Source organism: Furipterus horrens, unplaced genomic scaffold, assembly GCF_987537825.1.
Source record: "Furipterus horrens unplaced genomic scaffold, mFurHor1.1.pri manual_scaffold_5, whole genome shotgun sequence".
Classification (NCBI taxonomy): Eukaryota; Metazoa; Chordata; class Mammalia; order Chiroptera; family Furipteridae; genus Furipterus; species Furipterus horrens.
In genome coordinates, this window is record NW_028327175.1 from 164,570,490 (window position 1) to 164,590,825 (window position 20,336).

The window sequence follows — 20,336 nt, forward strand, 5'->3', positions numbered from 1 at the left end:
GGCGGGTAGGTGGAAGTAGAGGTGGCGCAGTGTCTGGTAGAGAAAAAAAGGGCTGGACCAATAGGTGCTCAGAAGAGGCGGGCCCAGAGGTCTGTCGATTGGTACTGGCAGTGAACCCTCCCCTGGGGTGGTGCCAGAGGGGGGATTCTGGGTCGAAGGGTGTGTCTATGCGGAGGCGAGATGACCGGCAGGAACCTGCCCCAATGGGCTGTAGGGTGGTTAGTGCGTGGGTGACGGACAGACCTGTAGGCCAACGAGTGGCCCTAAGTGTCTGCTGTCTTGCCCAATGGAGCAGTACAGGGGCGGGGCCCCAGCTCCGGTTTAATGAGACTCTATTGGGCTGTAATCAGTGTCATGTCGGATTCATGTCAACGACAACAACAGGGGGACACAAAATGGCGGCGGCTTAGCTCCTACCCCTGGCGGCGGCGGCAGCGGTGGCGGAGGCAACGGCACCTCCTCCAGGCGGCAGCCGCGGCTTCTTTCTCAGGCAGCGGCAGCGGCCCTGGCAGCCGCGGTGGCCGTGGCGCGCGGCCAGGTCTGTCACCCACTCCGCGCGTTCCCAGGGGGTGGAGACTGAGCGGGAGGGGGCCGGAAGGAGGGGGATAAGGGGGCTTATTATGCCCCTCCCACAGGCCTCTGCGTGAGGGTCACCGCGGGGCCGCTTGGGGTCAGGCTGCCCCTGAGCGTGATGGTAGGGGGCGGGGGAAAGGGGAGGGAGGACAGTCTCCGCCCCTCAGTGGGTCCTCCAGAGCAAGGGGCGGGGCTCTAGGCGGAGGGGGCGGGGCGGTATTGGAGTGGGGGTGGGGCTCGGGTGGTCAGAAGGCGGGGGCTTGGAGGGGTTTTCTGAGTGGGAGTGACTTGGGTAGGAAAGGCGAGGGGGTATCCCGCTAGTGGCTGGGAAGGACTGGTGAGGGAGTGGGTGGGAGGGGAAACTGGAGGTGTGCAAGCAGGTGCAGAAGGGAGAGTAGGGAGAGGTGCAATATTGGAGATGTGGAAGTGAGACCGAGGGGTATTATGTGAAGGCAGGTGAAACGGTGCCGAAGGATGAGATTGCAGTTACCTGAGGCCATAGTAGAGTGGGTTTGGGTGTGGTGGATATGGAGTAGAGTTGAGAAAGCAATGCAGAGTAGATACTGGATTGGGGGAAGTATTGGAGGAATGTGAAGAGCAGGTACAGTTGCTGTGGTGGGCAGGAGGTGTTGGAATGAATCGGCATATTGGAATAGAAAGGTTTGCTGGCTTTGGGGTATATGAAGCATTAAACGTGGAAGGATGATATGGATATGCTTGGAAGAATCTCAGAAAGATGAGAAGACAGAGAGCTACTTAGAACTTGTAAAGTATACCTATGGTAGAAAATCTCATGGGGATGGCAGATTCAGGAGGGTAAGAAGAGGCAGAGGTGAGAAGAAAAAGGAGTGGGGTTGGTCATTAGCTCTGGGTTAATGTAATTTAGTGGACTGCATCAGGAGTGAGGATGGGGCAAAGGAAGGTGTTAGTTTGGGAGACAGTTGTTTAATAGGCTGGATTTCTTGGGTGAAACCTGAGCTGGAGTCTTGAAGGTGGGGTAGGAGAAGAGGAGCAGGGTGTCTGTCTCTGGAAGAGTTTGGTATATGCAGAGTGCAAGGAGTGGTGGGAGACTGGGGGCAAAGGCAGAGGAGGGGCTTCAAATCCCCAGTGAAGGAGTTTAAACCCTGCAGTTGGGAGAGGGTTTTGGGATATGCTAAACCAATGAACTATGTTTGGGGTGGAGGTACCAGGAAATTCAAGGTAAAGAGTACATGGATACTCTTGCATATGGATAGGAGGTAGAAGTAGCATATGGGAATTAGTAATGGTGGGATAGAGTCCTGTGGTGCTCAAAAAAAGGGGTGTGTGTGGTTGGTTTGTTTTTGGTATGACTATGAGTAAAGTACATTCTTTCTGTTTTACTTGTGTACCCTAGATTTTCTGGGAGAGCCCTGAAATAAAACACTCCATTCTTTTGCTACTCAAATTCTTCACACATGTATCAAAATGGATTGGGGCAGTCTTTTTATGTTTTTAAGAAGGAAAATTTAACATTACATGTTTCAGTAAAGGATAAGACTCTTACCTGGGAACTTCTACTTAGCGTTGGAAGTTGGAAGTTGGGGGTGGTGAAGTGATGGTTAGAGAGAAGAGAAAAGATAGAGACAGAGGAAGGTTAACATTAAAAGAGGAACTTAGGGAATGACTGGCTAGTGGTGATGACACTCAGTATAAGCTTTGTCTACGAGCCATACCCAGGACTCAGAGTAGAATGGATATTGTGTCATTGCTGTTATACCAGATATTTCTCTCACATGCTACTTGTGAAGATAAGGTGGAAACTGTCAGATGTGAGGCATAACATGAAGGAAAGCAAAATAGGGAGAGTATTGGAAGATAGTTGAGAAAGTTTGATAAATAATTTTAATGTACTTCAGAAACTTTCATAGACTTTTTGTATACCAGTTAGAAGAAGATTTAACTAATTGATCTGGTTTAGTTAAATGCCAGGATTCCTAACAGGTGGCTTTTCAGTCTCTTAGATAGTCCTCTGTAAAATACGTTCAGTTTTCCTGTATACAAATGCCTGTATTTGTATAAAGTGAGAGAAAAGGAAATTGTTTTATGAAAGTAGGGATGTGTAAGCTGTAGTGATAATTTGCTTGCAGAATGATTAATGATACATGATGGGAGAAGTGTGATGAAGGGATATTTCTTCCTTATAGTGCTTTAATTTACATTTCAAAAGCACCTTTAAGCACCTTTTTAAAAAACAAAATGATTTTATTTATTTATTTTTTAGAGAGAGGGGAAGAGAGGGAGAGGAACATTAGTCAGTTGCCTCTTGGTGACCCCCAACTGGGGACCTGGCCTGCAACGCAGGCATGTGCTCTGACTGGGAATCAAACCGGCGACCCTTTGGTTCACAGGTCAGCACTCAATCCACTGGGCCTCACCAGCCAGGGCTCATCACCTTTTTATAGGACTCCCACAATTCTGTACAATTTTTGTATTATCCATTTCACTGTTGCTAGGTATTTGAGTGTTTTCTCATTTGGGGAGGTGAACAAAGCTGCTACGAGCATTCCCATATCGGTCATGTGGTGCACATGTGTACATGTTTCTTCTAAGTTGTACACGTACGAATGGAATTGCTGGTTCATAGGTAGGGTGACCATTTATCATAGCTTATGCCTGTTGTCTCAGTGTAATCATTAATATAACACCCTTAATTCTCAAAAATACATGGATTTGGAAGATGAGTTGTATGGTCTCCCTAGTCACAGGGTTATGCTTGTCTTCACCTTTACTAGGTACCAGTGACACTGTTTTCTCAAGTGTTGTACCAGGTTATATACTCCCTCCAGTGATACATGAGAGTTCCCATTGTCTTCCATCCTCTCCAACTCTTGTCTTGTTAGCTTTTCAAATTAGCCGATCTGGTAAACTTTGCGTTTACCTGATAAATTTACCAGGTTGAACAGCTTTTCATGTATTTGTTGGCTATTTGAATTTCTTCATCTGTAAAGTTCCTGTTCAAGTTGTCCCCTATTTTTAAAAAAAATCAGGCCTTGTGTCTTTTATTGCTATTCAGAAATTCTTTATTTACTCTGGAATCAAATTCTTTGTCATGTGTGTATGTTGCAAAATGCCTTCTTCCATTCTGTGGTTTGCCTTTTCACTCTCTTTATGGTGTCTTTAAATGAACTGAAGTTCTTAATTTTAATGGAGTAAAATTTATTGGTCTTTTCTTTATGGTTAGTGCATTTTGTGTCTTGTTTTAAGACTTTTCCCACCCTCAGATCAAGTAGATATTCTATGTAGTATTATCTTTTGTAACCTTTATTGACCTTAAAAAAATGTGTGTTTATAAGTAAAATACACTCTTCTGGACCCCATCCTCACCTTTATAAATCTATTTTTGTTTTTCTTCACTTTCTTCTGTTTTCTGTTTTGACTTTCTTACTTCTTTGCAGCTGTAAGAGCTAGGTGCTGACTTCTCCTGTCTCTTAGAGAAAATGGTCACATAGACAGTTCAGCCAGATTAGATTTTACAGGTCTCCAGCTGACTGTATTGCCTTTTTTTCTTTTATGAGCTAGCATTTTATTGTGTTCCTGCTATGTGTCTGTCACCATCCTTCGTTCTTTCATATTTGTTATCTCAAGTATTCCCTTTTTATAGTTCTGCAAAAACAGATGAGAAAATTGAGACTTAGATTAAGTAACATGTCCAGTATCCCACATCTTAGGTAGATAGCAAGTGAGGACTTGATCCCTGAACACTCAAGATATATCCCATCATTACACACCTCCTTGTTGAATAAGATTTCAGAAGCCTGTTTGATAATATCTAAAAATGATGAGGATCTGGTTGGGTAGCTCAGTTGGTTAGACCATTGTCCCAATATGTCAAGATTGTGAGTTTGATCCCCAGTCCGGGCACATATAAGAAGCAACCAATGAATGCATAAATAAGTAGAACAGCAAGTCGATGTCTCTCTCTCTCTCTCTCTCTCTTCCTCCCCCTCTCTCCCTCCCCCTCTCTCCCTCTCCCCCCCGCCCCCCCAAATAATAATAATAATAATAAAGATGAGAATAGTTTTAGTGTAACATATCCTAATTAAAGCACATAGAGATAATTATGTATTGTGAAACTGGATAAAATTATTGACTTCTCTGTGTATAAAAAATTAAATTTAAAATGGGTAAGGTTAGTGTAGACAGTGGACCCTCAAGGGATCCTTGGATGGGCAATTGAGATTCTGAAAGCCCTCGGAATTGTATGCAGATGTCTGTATGTACATGTGTTCATAAAAAAAAAAAAAAGATCTAGTCCTGGTTGGTGTGACTCAGTGGATTGAGTGCTGGCCTACAAAACAAAGGGTCGCGAGTTTGATTCCCAGTCAGGGCACATGCCTGGGTTGTGGGCCACATCCCCAGTTGGGGGTGAATGAGAGGCAACCAATCATTGATTTTCTCCCTCCCTTGCTCTCTCTCTCAAAGTAAATAAATTAAATCTTTAAACAATAAACAAATAAACAGATATATAATTTTCTTGAGATTCCAAAGAGGAACCCTACTTTGTTTCCAGGCTATATTCATTATCCTGTTTGAAGACATCTGTGATAAAGCTAAATGATCATGTTTTCAAGATAATCTTTCACAAATTTATATGTCAGATTTTTTTCTTAATATGTTGTTCTCAGTCCTTGTCATTAAAATTCAGCTGAAGCTAATTTGTAATCAGGAAGAAATCTAGGATTGAATAGAAATTTTTAAAGGCCCCCCAAAAAAAGACTAAATTTAGTTGATTATTTCTTAAGTGAAAGTGCTTACTTATAATATCATCATTACTAATCAGTGTATCCGGGCTCCAAAGGCCTGATGACTTTAAATGACTTTTCATCTTGCTTCTAAAATCCTCTTGTTTTACCAGGGATCAAATTTCCTGTGAGGTTCCTAACAGTGTGATTAAAGTTTAGAGACTGAAACTTTTGAGCACTTAACTGCAGGGGTGACTATGCAGACCTAATTCATGGGCTTCACAAGGAGATTTGGGACATGTCTTTACTAATTTATGATGATAATGTAGAAACTAATCTTTGCTAGGGATTATGGAAGCCATAATAGTTTATTGATGGTTCAGTTATTATTTGTTGAAGCAGATTTGCACAATTATAGTTTAATGACATAACAAGGATATTGTCAACTAGGAGAGCATGACATGAAAAATTAAACTTCCAATTAATATAATATGTACTAGTTGAGATGATAATTTTCATGGTGATTTAGCCTCCCTGAAATCCTTAGAAAACATGATTAGCTTGTGAATTAAAGACTATGTTAATGAGTAGTGGGAAAGAATTTAGTATTACTCTAAAAAGATGTGGAATTAAATATTCAGTTCAACTAACATTTATTGAGTGCCTTCTCTGGGCTTGCTGCTGAGTTACTTGAAGCAGATTGATGTTCGGAGAAATGAAATATTGGTTACTTTTGTTTGTTCCTTAAGTCATCCTTCCCTCCAGCTGATACTGGACGGGTACTATGCCCAGAGTGACTCAAACATTCAACAGTGGGTGTTTGTGTGCACATGCATGTGCACTCCGTTATGTCTCATCGTGTCACTTCTCCTGCAGAGGCTTTTTATTCTTCATCTGTTGTGTTCATGTCTCTCAGTCTAGCTTTTGTCACAGTGAACTTTATTTCTTACTCACCTGTAACATAAACCCTCTCTAGGTGTGCAAACAGACTCAATGTCCCTTTGTTTGACAGCTTGTTCTCAGGTTCTCTGCTTTCTAGATTCCCTTCATTAATTCATTTAACAAATAGGAAATGAACCCCTCTTATGTTCAAGTTGTGATCATGGGAGATCTTGGGACATACAAAGATGAATCAAACAATCCTTTTTTAAAGCATTTTATATAGTCTAATAAGGGAGATGAGATCAGTACACAAACAAGCATAATACAAAGTAGAAAATAAGTGCCAAAATGTTAAGAAAGCTAAAAGCTTCCTGTTAGACAAAGAATAGTAGGGCTGCTAAGAAGGTGGTGTCTGCATAAAGAATTTCAATTTGGGTGAAGAGACCTGGTAGTGACCTAAATTCTGTCTTGTCTTTCAAGGTCCAGTTTAAGTCCCATCCATCCAAGAGGTGTTCTCCTCCACTCTGAGTAAGGTCTATTCACAGTTTTTCCAGACTTTTTGCCTTCTGTAATCGGAGAAGAGCTTTCTTTTAAATGAATGTTATGGAGGTGCAAGGGGTGGTGGCCCTAGTTCTCAGAATAGATCCAGGGAACCCAGTTTGAAAACCTGCGGAGAAAGAGGAAAAGTTTATGTTTTTGCATCTGAATTAAAATCCTTCATAACTTAGCGGTCTGAGGTCTTGACCAAATCAGGTCTGTTTTTCTTTTGCAAAACAATGCTACCCTACAGGGTTATTTTAAGGTTTACTGATAATCTATGTGAAGTACCTGGTCCACAATACTTATCAGAAAATGGTTTGGTATTATTAAAGTTTAATGCTTTTTTAAAAAGGTAACTTATTGAGGCAAAATTCATGTAACATAAAATCATTTTAAAGTGAACAATTTAGTGATATTTAGTATAGTCACAGTGCTATGTGACCACCACCTCTATCTAGTTCCAAAACATTTTCATCAATCCAAAATGAAACTCTCCCCACCTCCCCCACAGGCCCACTAACCTGTGTTCTGTTTCTGGATTTTTCTATTCTGGATGTGTCATATCAATAGAATTACATGGTATATAACCTTTTGTGTCTGGCTTCTCTCACAACATATTTTTGAGGTTCATCGACATTGTAGCATATATCAGTAAATACTTGATTCCTTTTTATTACTGAATAGTATTCCAGTACATGGATACATACACACACACACACACACACACACACACACGTGTATATATACCACATTTTGTTGATCAATTCTTCTGTTGGACATTTGGGCTGTTTTGACTTTTTTGGCTGTTTGAATAGTTCTCTAATGTATGTGCGTACATTTCCTATTTGAGTACCTGTCTTTATTTCTTTGGGTTATATACCTAGAAGTGGAATTGTGGGGTCATATGGTAATTTTATGTTTAACTTTTTTGAGGAGCCACCAGGCAGTGCTTAATTGCTTCTTATCCCCATAGCACCTACCGTAGGACTGCAATCCCAGACCAACATCTCCATAAGTATTTGTTGGTTGTTTGATTAGTATTTATGACCTTACCTCCCAATTCACATGTTATGGGCCTCAAGCAGTAATTTTAGGGAAAATAAGAGCATCTAGGACTTGAAAGTTAACAAATATCACCATATGGATGATGTTTGATATTGTCAGATAGCAAATATTTGTAAACTGAAGACGCTATTTTGAGCAACTCTGCCAATAGTCTGTACTGGTTGGTTATAGAAGAATAGAAGTTAAGCAGTGTATGTTCCGTTTCAGAAGATACTCAGTTACATAATAGGCTGTGAAAAAATCCAGGAGCATATGAAAGTGAGAGCTAAAAATAACTTTTAGCAAGTAAAACTTCGGATGACAAAAGAGTAAACTATTATTAATCTTTTATTTTTTTCTACCACTGTTTTTGGCTCATCCATAATGTCATGACTCGGGTGTTATGACATTGCTTTTGAAACAACACATAGCTGGCTTTACATAATATTCATGATCCAGGATATTTGGACTCTTCTTATACTGACATGAATATTTCTGATATTTATATAATACTAATGAAGCCAAAAGCTTAGTGTTGGACTAATAAGCATTTCTCTAGATCTATTTAGAATAGTTTGTAATGAATGTAAATAGTGTTTTATTATAAGACTGTATGATACAACCATATAATTTACTGATATTATTTGGTAGTTAAAAATAAAATGACTCAAAACCTCAGAAAATAGAATAATTTAATTTGATGTAGCATGAGTCCCCAGAATTAATTTGGAGTGATTCACTCCCTTTTTGATAGCCTTGTAGTGCAATTTTCAAGTTTTTATTGAAAAATCAAAAGAGAATAATGATTTTTAGGGTTGTACTGATAAAATATCCTGTCTACATATGCAAATCCTAGTGCTGTAAAAAGAGAAGTGGTGTGTATGATTCCAAATCAGGAGGAAAAAAGCATTTCTTGTCTTCTGAATGAATTATGCATTTTTTTTTCCTGTAGATTTGTCTTTCTTGTTAGATACTGCTTAGACTAAAATTAAATTGGTGTTCCATCTCTTCTCTTAGGGTATGCCAATTTACAGTGGTGCCAGTTGAGTCAGAAACAAACCAGCCTAAGATTAAAAAATTACTGGTGGATAATATAGAAGTGGATAATATACATGTGTTTACTTGAGAATTGTCTACAGAAAAGAGACTTCTGATTTTGCTCCTCTCCTAACTAGCTCTGTGTGTGTGTGTGTGTGTGTGTGTGTGTGTGTTAAAAAAAACATTGATTCTGCTTGTAGCAAAGAGCTTCTGAGTTACATCTGCTTCTGCCTAATTAGCTCTGTTGGTTGGTGTCAGATGAGAGCTAATTTTGAGATTACATTGAGGAGTGGGGGGTGTGTCTGTGGCTGGGGAAAGGGGAAGGAGGATCTAAGGTTGCCCAGTTTTGTATGAGATCAACATGCAGTTATTCACAGTGTTGTTTCAAACTTAATTTTTTGCCTTTGAAGTAAAAATGGTCACTGTCCTAAAATATGACCTGCGTAAACACGTACCCTGATGGAAACTTGTACATCCTTCTCTTAGGTGCAGTTATAGGCCTGATATTGATACCAATCAGTACCTAGATGCCAGGGGACCTTTAGGACAAATAGTGAAAATTGCCTGGCAGAGTTAATATTGACTTTTAAACAATGTTTCACCCCCCCCCCCCAATAAAATGTTATACCTGCCTGGCTGTTTGAGATTCCTTCTTAGACTCTATCACAAACTGATTTCTAGTATTTGGAGAACAGGTCTGGCCTTAAAAAAGAACAGAATTTACATTTTTAGTTGCTCAGGGGCTTCATTTCCTTTCCCGAATTCCCTGCTCTTAAGCACTCTTTAGTAATTGAAAGAGTGAATATATCACCAAAGGTAGTGTATTATGTTGGCCAAGAAGTCCATTTAATTTTTTTCCCATATAATAAAAGACACATTTTTCATTTTCACCAATAACTTTATTGATTTGGTTATTTTGAATATGTCGGCTCTCTCCCGCTATTGGCTTCTGGTGGTTAGAGGCCAGGGATGCTGCTAAACATCTTCCAATGCATAAGATAGCCTCACAGCAAATAATTATTTGGCCAGAATGTCAGTGGTACCAAGTCACTCACAAACCACTTTTGACATGTTTTAGCAGTCACAGCACCTTCTCCATATGCTGCACAAATCTTTTTTTTTTTTTAAATTTCAGTTGCATTTTTACCTTTCTTGAAATAAAGAATAATATGCCCAAAATGTTGTATTTTCTTCCATCTTCAATGTTAAAATTGCTGTACAAATATTCACAAATTTTGATAAATTCTTTTTAAATGCATGCTGATATGACAGCTGTTAAAATACAATCTAACAGAATTGTTTGGAATGAAGTTAAAAACAACTAAGCACTACTAGAGCCATCTTACAGAAAAAACTAAATGGACTTTGTGGTCAACGCAGTACTAGTAAACTCATTGCAGCTGAATGTATTGAATAGTTGTGGAGAGCCATAGATGGCTACTGAATTTAAGGGGTGTCCTTATGCCCAAATTAACATTTACTTTTTTGTTGTTTTTTGTTTTTGGCAGACTTGCCGAAGACCTGGACAATCTTCTTTTTTGTCATGGACTGTTAAAACATTTGGAGTTCCAATTCTGGTATTTTCTTTTCTTTTATTATATTTTTATAATAAAATATCATTCTTATTGAAATGTGTTGGTAATGGATATGAATGACTCTTTTGATTGTGGTAAAGATTGTGGTAACAGCTTGTCGTGAAGGTATATTTGGGATATTTATTAGTTATGAAATATGTTTTGTTTTAATGTATGTTCATTTTCTTTTGTAACCAAGATGCCTGAAAGTAACTTTGCAGTATTGGATACTTTTCTGTGACCTCTTTTCCTGCTTCCTGCATTTGTATTTTGTGCAAATTATTTTAGTTGATTCATCCTTAACAAATGATGAAAGACGAAATAATTATTTGGATGCAGTAAAATGTCTTCTAATGAAATTTTGCCCCAAACCATTTACTTTGGAAAGATTAGCTTCCTGTTCTAAGCTTTCTAACACAGAGTGATTCTTATGTTCTGTTGTGAAAATTGTTGCACTATGATTTCATTCCTAGACACACCATGTTCCAAGTCCAACGTTTTTGTCAGTGATTTTTATATAGTGGCACAGAGGCACGTGCTTGTTAAATTTTCAGATGACATAGATGACAGAATCAAACAAAAACAGTCTTTAATAGGTTGGCAGATAGACTCAGACCAACAAAATGAACTTGAACTGAAAAATATTTAAATCCCAACATTTAAATTTGCACAAGGAAAGGAATGGAAAGACTCAGCTTGACAGCATTTTTTGAAAGAAGATTTGGGATTTTTAGTTGGACTGCATGCTTAGCCTAGCCAATTGTGTGGCAGGCCTGTTAAGAGAGTTCATGTAACCTTGGATTGCATTTATAATTGGATAATGCCTGGACTGCCAGATTATAAAATGGGCATTAGCCACTAGTGAACAATAAAGAAAGAGGTGCTTGGAAACCATGTGATATGTGAAAGTGGTAAGGAACTGGGATATGAGTAGTCTAAAATGGGGCTGGAGGTAGAATGGGTGTTGATTGTAGTAGTTTTCAAAAGATACAGTAGTCCCTCTCTATGTCGCGGTTCACTTATCGCGGCCTCACTGTATCATGGGATTTTTAAAAATATTATATTTAATTATTGCGAATTTTTCACTATATCGCAGGATTTTGCGGTACTGTATACATACGTTGTTAAAGTTACATAGGTTTAAGAGTGTAGAATATGTTTAAGAACATAAGTAGTTTTATAAAAGCGTGGAAAAGGTTAATAAGGGAGTGGGAAAGGTTAATAAGGGACTGGGAACGGTTTATAAGTGTGTGGGAAGGGTTTATAAAGCCTTAAAATATATATAAATACTAAAATATAAGGTTCCTACTTCGTGGATTTTCACCTATCGCAGGGGGTGGGGGTCTGGAACGTAATACCCGTGATAAGTGAGGGAATACTGTATTTGTTTTCAAATATTTGAAGGCCTGTCATATTAAAGAATTAATAAGCATTACTGAGATTGTTCCATGGGAACTAGGACTAGTGGGTAGAAATTATGGGAAAGCAGGTTTTGGCTCCTTTGAACAAGAAGTGTATTACAATTAGAGCTGTCCAACAGTGGAGTGAGCTGCCTAAAAAAGTGACAAACTCTTAATCACTGCAAGTATTTTGAGACTGTATGGCCTATCTGTTGGGGATATTAAACAAAGGATCTTTTTACTGGTTAACTAAAGGTTGGGCTGAAAACCTCTACTGTCCCTTCAGCCACAAGTTTCTGAATCTGAGGGGAAAAAATGAAGTGAACCTACAGTTTACTGATTGTAAGGAGGACAGTCCTTTTTTAAACAGCATCTTTCAAGCTGACTAAATAAATATAGGTCAATGGCCCAGTTGTTTTACAGCAACAGAATCTTAGAGAGCGAATGTTGTATTTTTGAGGCTATCTGGTTAAAGTTTTGAGGAAAACAGTAATTTTCTTTTTTTTAGATACATTAAATCTTTTATTTTATTAAAGATTTTATTTGTTTTTTAGAGAGAGGGAAAGGAAGGGAGAAAGAGAGGGAAAGAAACACCAATATGCAAGAGAAACATCGATTGGTTGCCTCTCGCACACCGCCAACCAGGGACCTGGCCTGCAAACCCAGGCATGTGCCCTGACTGGGAATCCCATCAGTGACCTTTGGGTCTGCGGGTCGGTGCTCAACCCACTGAGCCACACCAGCCAGGGCTAAATCTTAATAAATAACCAGAGATTATTTTAATTTTGTATTTCAGTGTGTAGACATCACATTTGATGGAAGTAATAACTGTGTATTGCATATTAATTACTGTGTTCACTTAATTTTCTCCACAGTTCTGTGAGGGATATATTATTATTGCCCTACAGATAAAGTGACTGAAACTTAAATCACTTACCCAGGGTTTCTTTGCTAGACGTTGCTAGAGCTGGCATTCATACCATTAGTCTAATTGCAGAGGCAGAACTAGCTAAAGCAGGCACTTGTGGCGCAGATAACGATAGTGCTGGACTTAGAATAATGATGCTTGAGCCTAAGTCAGCTATTGACTGTTACCCTGAGTGAGTTCCATCTTCCCCTTAGCCTCAGTCTACCCATATAATTGTCTGGGAGATAAACGGTAAGTTATATGTGAATACAGTCTTAAATTGTAACTATAAAAAGTTAAGGTGTGGATAGTAACAGTGCAGAAGCAAGATTAGATCCCAGATTTGACCCAACTCCTAGGCTAGGTGCTCTTTGCAGGTGTGCTTAATACCAGGTTAGAGGTCCAGAATGGTTCTTGCGTCCTCAGGAAGCTCTCACAGCACAGTACCACCATCTTACCTGGAAACAGATTTGTGTGAACTTTCTATGTATTGAGCAGTTTCATGAATTAACTCGGTAGTAAGGTACCTAGAAAGGGTTATGTTACTATATTCATTTCAGTCTTCCAACCTGTGGGTTAGACTGTCACAGACCCTTTTTTAAGAGATGGGAGGATATGATTCTATAGAAGTGGCTAGATGGGAAATTTCCTTATGTGTGAGGCTTGAGAAATATAATATCTAGCTGAGTAGAAGAATCAGGATTATTGCTCTTTTTTAAGTTTAGGATTTCTTAAAGTAAGTTTAAGGTACTTCCTTCAGGTTTTTTTTTGTATCAGACTTATTCTTTGATTTTTTATTATTTTATTTTTTATTTATTTGTTTTTAGAGAGAGGGAAAAGGAGAGAGAGAGGGAGAGAAACATCAATGCGCGGTTGCCTCTCATGTGCCCCCAACTGGGGACCTGACGTGCAACCCAGGCATGTGTCCTGACTGGGAATCGAACCAGTGACACTTGGTTCGCAGGCCGAAGCTCAATCCACTGAGCCACAGCAGCCAGGAGTTCTTTGATGTTGATTTTATGTTTATGATAGACATATATCTTGACCCACTTTCATGTAATTTTATTACTTTCAGTAATGGTTATCCATTAAATATATAACTTAGATGTGATCTCTTAAGTGCCCCATAAGTGACCTCATATAAATAACAAGTGAAAAGTCCTAACAAAATTCTTTCTCAGACTGAGACCCAGTTTCTGGTTGGAAAAGATAGTCAGTGAGACTGTTATATAATACTTTCCTGTCATTACTTCTGGGGTCATTTTGTATTGGAAAAAGTAATACTAAAGAGTATTTAATTTATTTTTAGACATCCATTTATTAAGAGCCTTTTCCCCTTTTTATCCTTCAAGGTCTTGATTTCCTACTTAAAGATGTTCTTCGCCCGAATGCTGTCATTCCTGTTGGTCAGATAAGACAACTATCAACATTGCCTGTTTGTCCTCTTTTTAATCTCTTAAGAATGGATGTTTGTTTGTAAGATGTTGCTTAATAAGTTCTGGAATACTCTGCCCATTTGTTGAATTGTAAATGACTTAAATGTGCAAGTTCTGTTAAATACAAGGAGAACCTCTATGGGTAACTCTTGTATTGAAGAAGTCATTTGTCAACCATGGTAAAACTTGCAAACCCACTTTATACAGAGTGGATTCTTGAAGCTATACAGAAAATTAAAAAGCAAAAGCAAAGGCCCTCTGAGGAGAGAATCTGCCATGCAGTCAGTACTTCCCATGGGTTGGATAAGAAGACAGTCTCTGAACAGCTGGAACTCAGTGTTCAGGATGGCTCAGTTCTCAAAGTCACCAACAAAGGCCTTGCCTCGTATAAGGACCCAGACAACCCTGGGCGCTTTTCATCAGTTAAACCAGGCACTTTTCCTAAGTCAGCCAAGGGGTCTAGAGGAACATGTAATGATCTCCGCAATGTAGATTGGAATAAACTTTTGAGGAGAGCAATTGAAGGACTTGAGGAGCCAAATGGCTCCTCCCTGAAGAACATAGAGAAGTATCTCAGAAGTCAAAATGATCTCACAGGCACCACCAACAATCCTGCCTTTCAGCAGCGGCTGCGACTGGGGGCCAAACGTGCAGTGAACAATGGGAGGTTACTGAAAGACGGACCGCAGTACAGGGTCAATTACGGAAGCTCAGATGGCAAAGGGGTTCCCAAATATCCCAGTGCTTTCCCATCCTCACTTCCACCTGTCAGCCTTCTACCCCATGAGAAAGACCAGGTAAGTGAAGAGAGAACATTAATGCTTTCTAAATATTGCCCATATGACTTGTATAGTTTCAGTTAAATTTTATATGGACGAAAGTTCTGAGTAAAGTTTGAGAAAGTCAAATGTTTTTGCCTTAGAGCAGGCTTTATATTTTAGAATGTATATATTGTCTTACAATGTAAAGTATTCTGTATTATTTTACAACTATTAAGGGTGTCCTCATTGTCTGACTAAGAATTTGATGTGGTGATTATGTGATTTGATTTTTAAACTCTTAATTGCTAACCTGCTGACTGGTGAGTGCTTGAAGTGACCAGGATAGCTTTAATCCTCCTTCCTTAAGGCAGGATCATATATGTTTTTTAAAATCTAAGGAAGACCACTGTGTATTTTTCTTTTGAATTATTTATTTTTTATCTTTAATTTCAGCTTTATTGAGGTATAGTGTATATTTTCCTCTTTTTATTATTTTCAGAGGAGAATTTATAGATAATTTTAATACTGATAGTCTGTGCATTCCTGTAATTGTTTTAATATGTGACGTAAGTCCTGCCTATTTCATTTGAAGTCATTTCTTATTGCCTACTTCTCAGTGGGTGAAAGTGAATGTTTATTTTGTCTCATAATGTTTCTTATATTCTTTGGTTTCTCTGGGCCTTATGTTATTTTTGTAGTATTTATACATATATGGTAGATTTCTCCTTAAATTACTGTTTCAAGGCTACTGAAATTATGGCCCAACCTACAATCAAAGTAGAGCAATAGCAAATTGTTTATAATAATCCAGGTCCTTCAGTTTTGGGCCTTGTTGTCTGTCCTTTGGGCGAGTGGATACATTTATCAGTTAACGTTACATCTCGTAAACCATTAATCATTGTTGATAGAAAGGGTGGTTGTACATGTTAACTGCATTTTTAGAAGTGACAGGAACAGAGGTGTTATGAAAGCTGTACTCCTGATGGTGTGCTTTTTGTCCTTGGATACTGCCAGCCTTTAAGACAGACCCTGCTTCCCTCAGTGCTGTACGCTGCTAGGAACCCAGCTCCAGGTGGTTTGCCTTTCCGTGGACTGATCTGAACCCTAGCATTTATATCTTAACTATATTGTTATTTTATTAGTTTTCCTCAACATTTATTTTATCCTTTGGTGGTATTTGTCTTTGTGTAAGCAACACCCAATTCTTTGTGAGAGAATGTAGGCATAAAGAAAGCAGTTAGCCTATGAAAATTTCTTTTTAATAATATTTATTAAAAAAAAAAATACAGCAAGTGACTCAAATCCTAACTTCTGTAGCTGACACAGACACCCTAAGCACTTCTGTTTCTCATTAAATATTTTTATAAAAGCTTACATCATGAGGAAATTCCTCAAGGGAATGTAGAACCATTTCTTGATGGATTTGAATATCTTTGTTTTTAAAATATATACATTACCCTAAGGTATATTAAGGTTTTATAATAATCATGTATGTGGACTAATTCAGGCAGCTTTAGATAATTTAATAGTATGTTTCAATACTTTTGTGACCAGGGGCTATTTTGACTTGTGATAGAGGAGTCACTACAGATTTTCCATGGTCTCTTTCCTGTCCTTCTCTTTCACCTTGCCCACCATTTCTTGCTAACCTTATCATATTTTTTTCTTACAGCATCTGTACCAAAGTATTTTTAGTCTAAAGGAGAATTCATGTCTGAAAGTGTCTAGGATTGAGAACAGTGTAATTTATTGCTTAGCATGCAATTGTTACTGCTCTTTTTGTGATGCTGATCTTTAAATTGTCCAGTTAGCACCATCATATAACAAGGAAAGCTGAGAAAATATGTCCCAGAATTTTTGCTTGATGAAATTTGGAAATCAGTTGTACTGAGTAATTATCTAGTTCTTATGAATAACAATAAATGAAATCAGGTCAAGTCATTTTGGCCACAATGTATTATACTGTTTGTATTGTATATTACAATAGTATATTTCCTTAAAAATGTAATAAAAACTATATAATAATTTATTGCCTTTTGAGACTGCAAGTGGTAAATTGTTGAAAACCATATAAACTTGCTAAGTAAATGTAATAGAAATCCTTAACCTGGTTCCATGAATGAGTGTGGGGAAGGTATACCACAAATCCCCAGAAATCAGTTGTGTGTATCTATATGTTTTTCTAGGGTCAGGGTCTAAAGTTCTTATCTGATTCCCAAAGGGATCCAAAATGTTAAATAGCCAATGTGAACATTTTTTGTACTGTAGAAAATATTTTGAATTTCTTACTCTAAAAAGCTATTATATACTAATAATTATCTTGCTTCTAATGCTGAACTTGGATCTGTATTGGTTGGTTGTACTGTAGTTTCTTGTATATGGGACTTTTTCTAATATGTTTGAAAGACAGATAATCATTGTTTTTGTGCTAGAAGTCTGTAGAGTTTGCATTGTGAGAGGACATTATGATATAAGTAGCAACTGTTTGTACAGGGAGAGAGTAATCTCAATTACAATTTAGTCAGCCGATGTCTTTCAAAGAAGCTGTTGTTCTAGTTACTTTTGCTGAGCAGTTTCATTTAACTGTAAAAAAGAAAGTAAAAAATAGTTAAAATAAATACCATTTCTTAAGATTTAAATGCTGGTACTATTCCAAGTGCTTTATATTTATTATCTCCTCATCACAATAACTGTTAGGGCTATATAGATTATTGTCCTTACTTTATAGATGAAAAACTGAGGCTAAAAGCCTAAGTAATTTGTCCAAGGTCACTTATAGACCTGGTGAGTACTGAAGCCAAGATTCTAATGAGACAGTCTGACTCCAGGCCTCTTTACTGCTGGACTATATACTGGTCCACAGTAGTGACTTTTCATTAACAGTACAAGTATCTCTTCCAATTCCACAGATGCTTAGAAGCAGTTTTCCCCCAACAAATAGATTTCTGGCATTTTAAATTTGGTAGCTGCAATGAACCTGTTACAGTTTTTAAAGCACATATTATTTATATTATTAGCAATATGGGAAAGCAGTAGGGAAAATAGTAAATCTGTGTCTAATTAGGTTTAACATCATCATCATTCCTATGCATGACTGCTAGGAAGAATACAATGCAAGTTTAAAATAGGAGGCTGCTTTCCTTTCTGAAATGTAATTGCACATCTTCTGATAGAGAATTCAAATTGGATATTACCACACTAGCTTCTTAGCATGACTTCTTTGTATTTATTTAAGAAGCTCTCTTTGGTGAGCTGATATGGAAATGAATTAAATCACTGAAGATAACACTATCTTTGACTTGGTGAGAGGACTCCTACAGGATGGTATTAGTGTTTCTCATTAAAAGTGGTAAAGCTCAATTAGGTCAGATTATTGGGATTTTGGAAAGTCAGATATTCTAAGAGAGACTTCAGTTATCACCACATACTTTGTAGCATTAATATTCCATTTGAGCATTTGGGCTTTAGCATTTTTATAAAATCGGCTTAGTTCAATTTTAAACAGATTCCTTGGTATTGCTCTTTATTGGGAATATCGTCCTAAAATTTATTTAGTGTCAAATCTTAGTATGTTTCTCGTATAGTACGTAATAAGTAAAACCTTTCATTTTAGGCTATATAATTAAAAAGGGAGATCCTTCTAATACCAGGTAGGGCATTTACTTTTTTTAAAGAAATGAAATGACTTAAATTTTACAAAATATTCAAATATAATAAAAACAATGATGCTGTCAATAAAAACAGATGAGTTTAAAAAGGAGCACAGATGATTGGAGGTGAGGCTAAGAAACAAAAGTGTTTCGTTTCTTGTGGTCTTGGCTTATTCAGTTGTTTGTTCTAGTTGTCCCCACCCCTTTTAGGGAGATATTTTATTAGTGTTTTTGGCAGTGTTATTAGTATGAAATATTTCCATAAGTAGAAGATTAATATCATCATACATCAGTTTCTCTGTGTTGTATAAATGTCATAAATTAAAGAACTTTATTTTTAGGTTTTCCTTCCTTCACTTTTCTCCATTCTGTCCTCTAATCTGCCATCCCATTATCTTTGCCCTAGTGTCGCTGGTTCGATCTTCCAGTCAGGGTACATCAGAGAAGGAAAACTCTGACTCCAAAAAACCTCCGCTGCCTTGCGGCATACCTCTTCAGGGGAAAGGCTAAGGGAGTAAACCCCGACAGAAAATCCGGAGCCGGAGTCCCTAAGGCGGTTCGACGTTGTAGTCAACACCGGCAACTCCTGCGGCGCACCTGAACCCAAGCTGTATTGACTCCGTCTTTCCCTTGGATCCTTCAGCTGCGAAGAGAGGGGGGGTCTGCTGCATGGGCAACAGCTGGCCCTCCATATCACCCTGCCCAGGCTCTGTAGCTTCAGCGTCATCACAAGATGTCGATTCAACATGGGAGGAGACAGATACCATGTCACTCCCGAGTCGGACTGCACAGCCATTCTCGGCCGTGCAGATAGACTCTTAAGAAGCTACACCATCGTCTCTCGAGACGGACGGCTGCCGACGACGAGAGAGAACCTCCTTATCTCTCTCTGGGACTTTTCCAGTCGCCTGTACTCTGTGAAGCACCATTTACTTGTCCATATTGTTCTTTGATGGGGGAGAGGCTTCCAGAAGTCTCTCAGCCCTAAGGGGAATTGTTCATAGTCTCAGACAACTCTGCATTTTTTTGGCAGAAATGTATTTTTTACCTGCTAATTTATATAGAGTCCAAATGTCCTCCTCTCTGTTGTCCTTCTTAGTTTTCCTTTGAATTGGTGTCCTTTGTATTGCAGATGTCACATTTCTCAGAGAATGCTTAGCTAAGTGTATTTAACTGAAAGTTGGATAAAGCCCTAAATATTGCAAAATGTACTCTTCCATATAACCTGAATTTTGGAACTGGTATGGATGAAAGCCAGTATTAGAATGACTAAAGTCAGACAGAAACCTATTATGATGTGAAAGAATAAGTGAATCAAATACTTGCTCTTCCAGAGTCAAGGAAGGAAAAAAAGACTGTAGTTCATGTTATTAATTAATCTTCTGAAGTTCTTCAAAATTAGCAGAGTATTTGAGGACAACTTTTGGGAGTAGATAGTACTAGCTGTTGAAGCATTGTTGAGAAAGCCCTTGGATTGTCCTCAAACTAGTTAGTTGGGTCAGCGAAAGATAAAAAGAAGAGTAAATGAGTCTTTCTGTTGCACCTGGGGCATGACAGCTTGTTCCACTTTAGAGCTTTTATCAAGATGGGACTCGCTTAGAGTTCCAATCAGGTAAACTAAAAACATAATGTTAGAGGATTTTGGCTCTTAAAATGAGTGTTAAACATTCTTTCTTACTCTTTGGATCTTAGATGTATTTGATATTGTAGTTGCCTCCTCTCCAACATGGATCCTGACATGAATGATCAATCTATTTTCTGATTTTCTAATGGTATTTACTTCCAAGCATTAAGGATGCGAAGGGTATGGTGTCTTGACTAATTTTGG

The 20,336-nt window shown here is 38.3% G+C and overlaps 1 protein-coding gene across 5 annotated transcripts in view; it reads left to right on the forward strand.

Annotated features, from left to right (window-relative positions):
- The first annotated feature begins 286 nt into the window (after nt 1-286).
- KAT6B (lysine acetyltransferase 6B) overlaps nt 287-20,336 on the forward strand; it is a 181,465-nt gene continuing 161,415 nt past the window's right edge. The window contains exons 1-2 of one of the 5 annotated variants that reach the window (XM_090278246.1): nt 287-538; nt 14,014-14,894. In XM_090278246.1, the coding sequence (XP_090134372.1) occupies nt 14,274-14,894 (621 nt within the window). In that variant the 5' untranslated portion in view covers nt 287-538; nt 14,014-14,273. The remainder of the gene's footprint in view (nt 539-14,013; nt 14,895-20,336) is intronic. The other 4 variants (XM_090278247.1, XM_090278248.1, XM_090278249.1 and 1 more) reach the window with 4 other exon arrangements.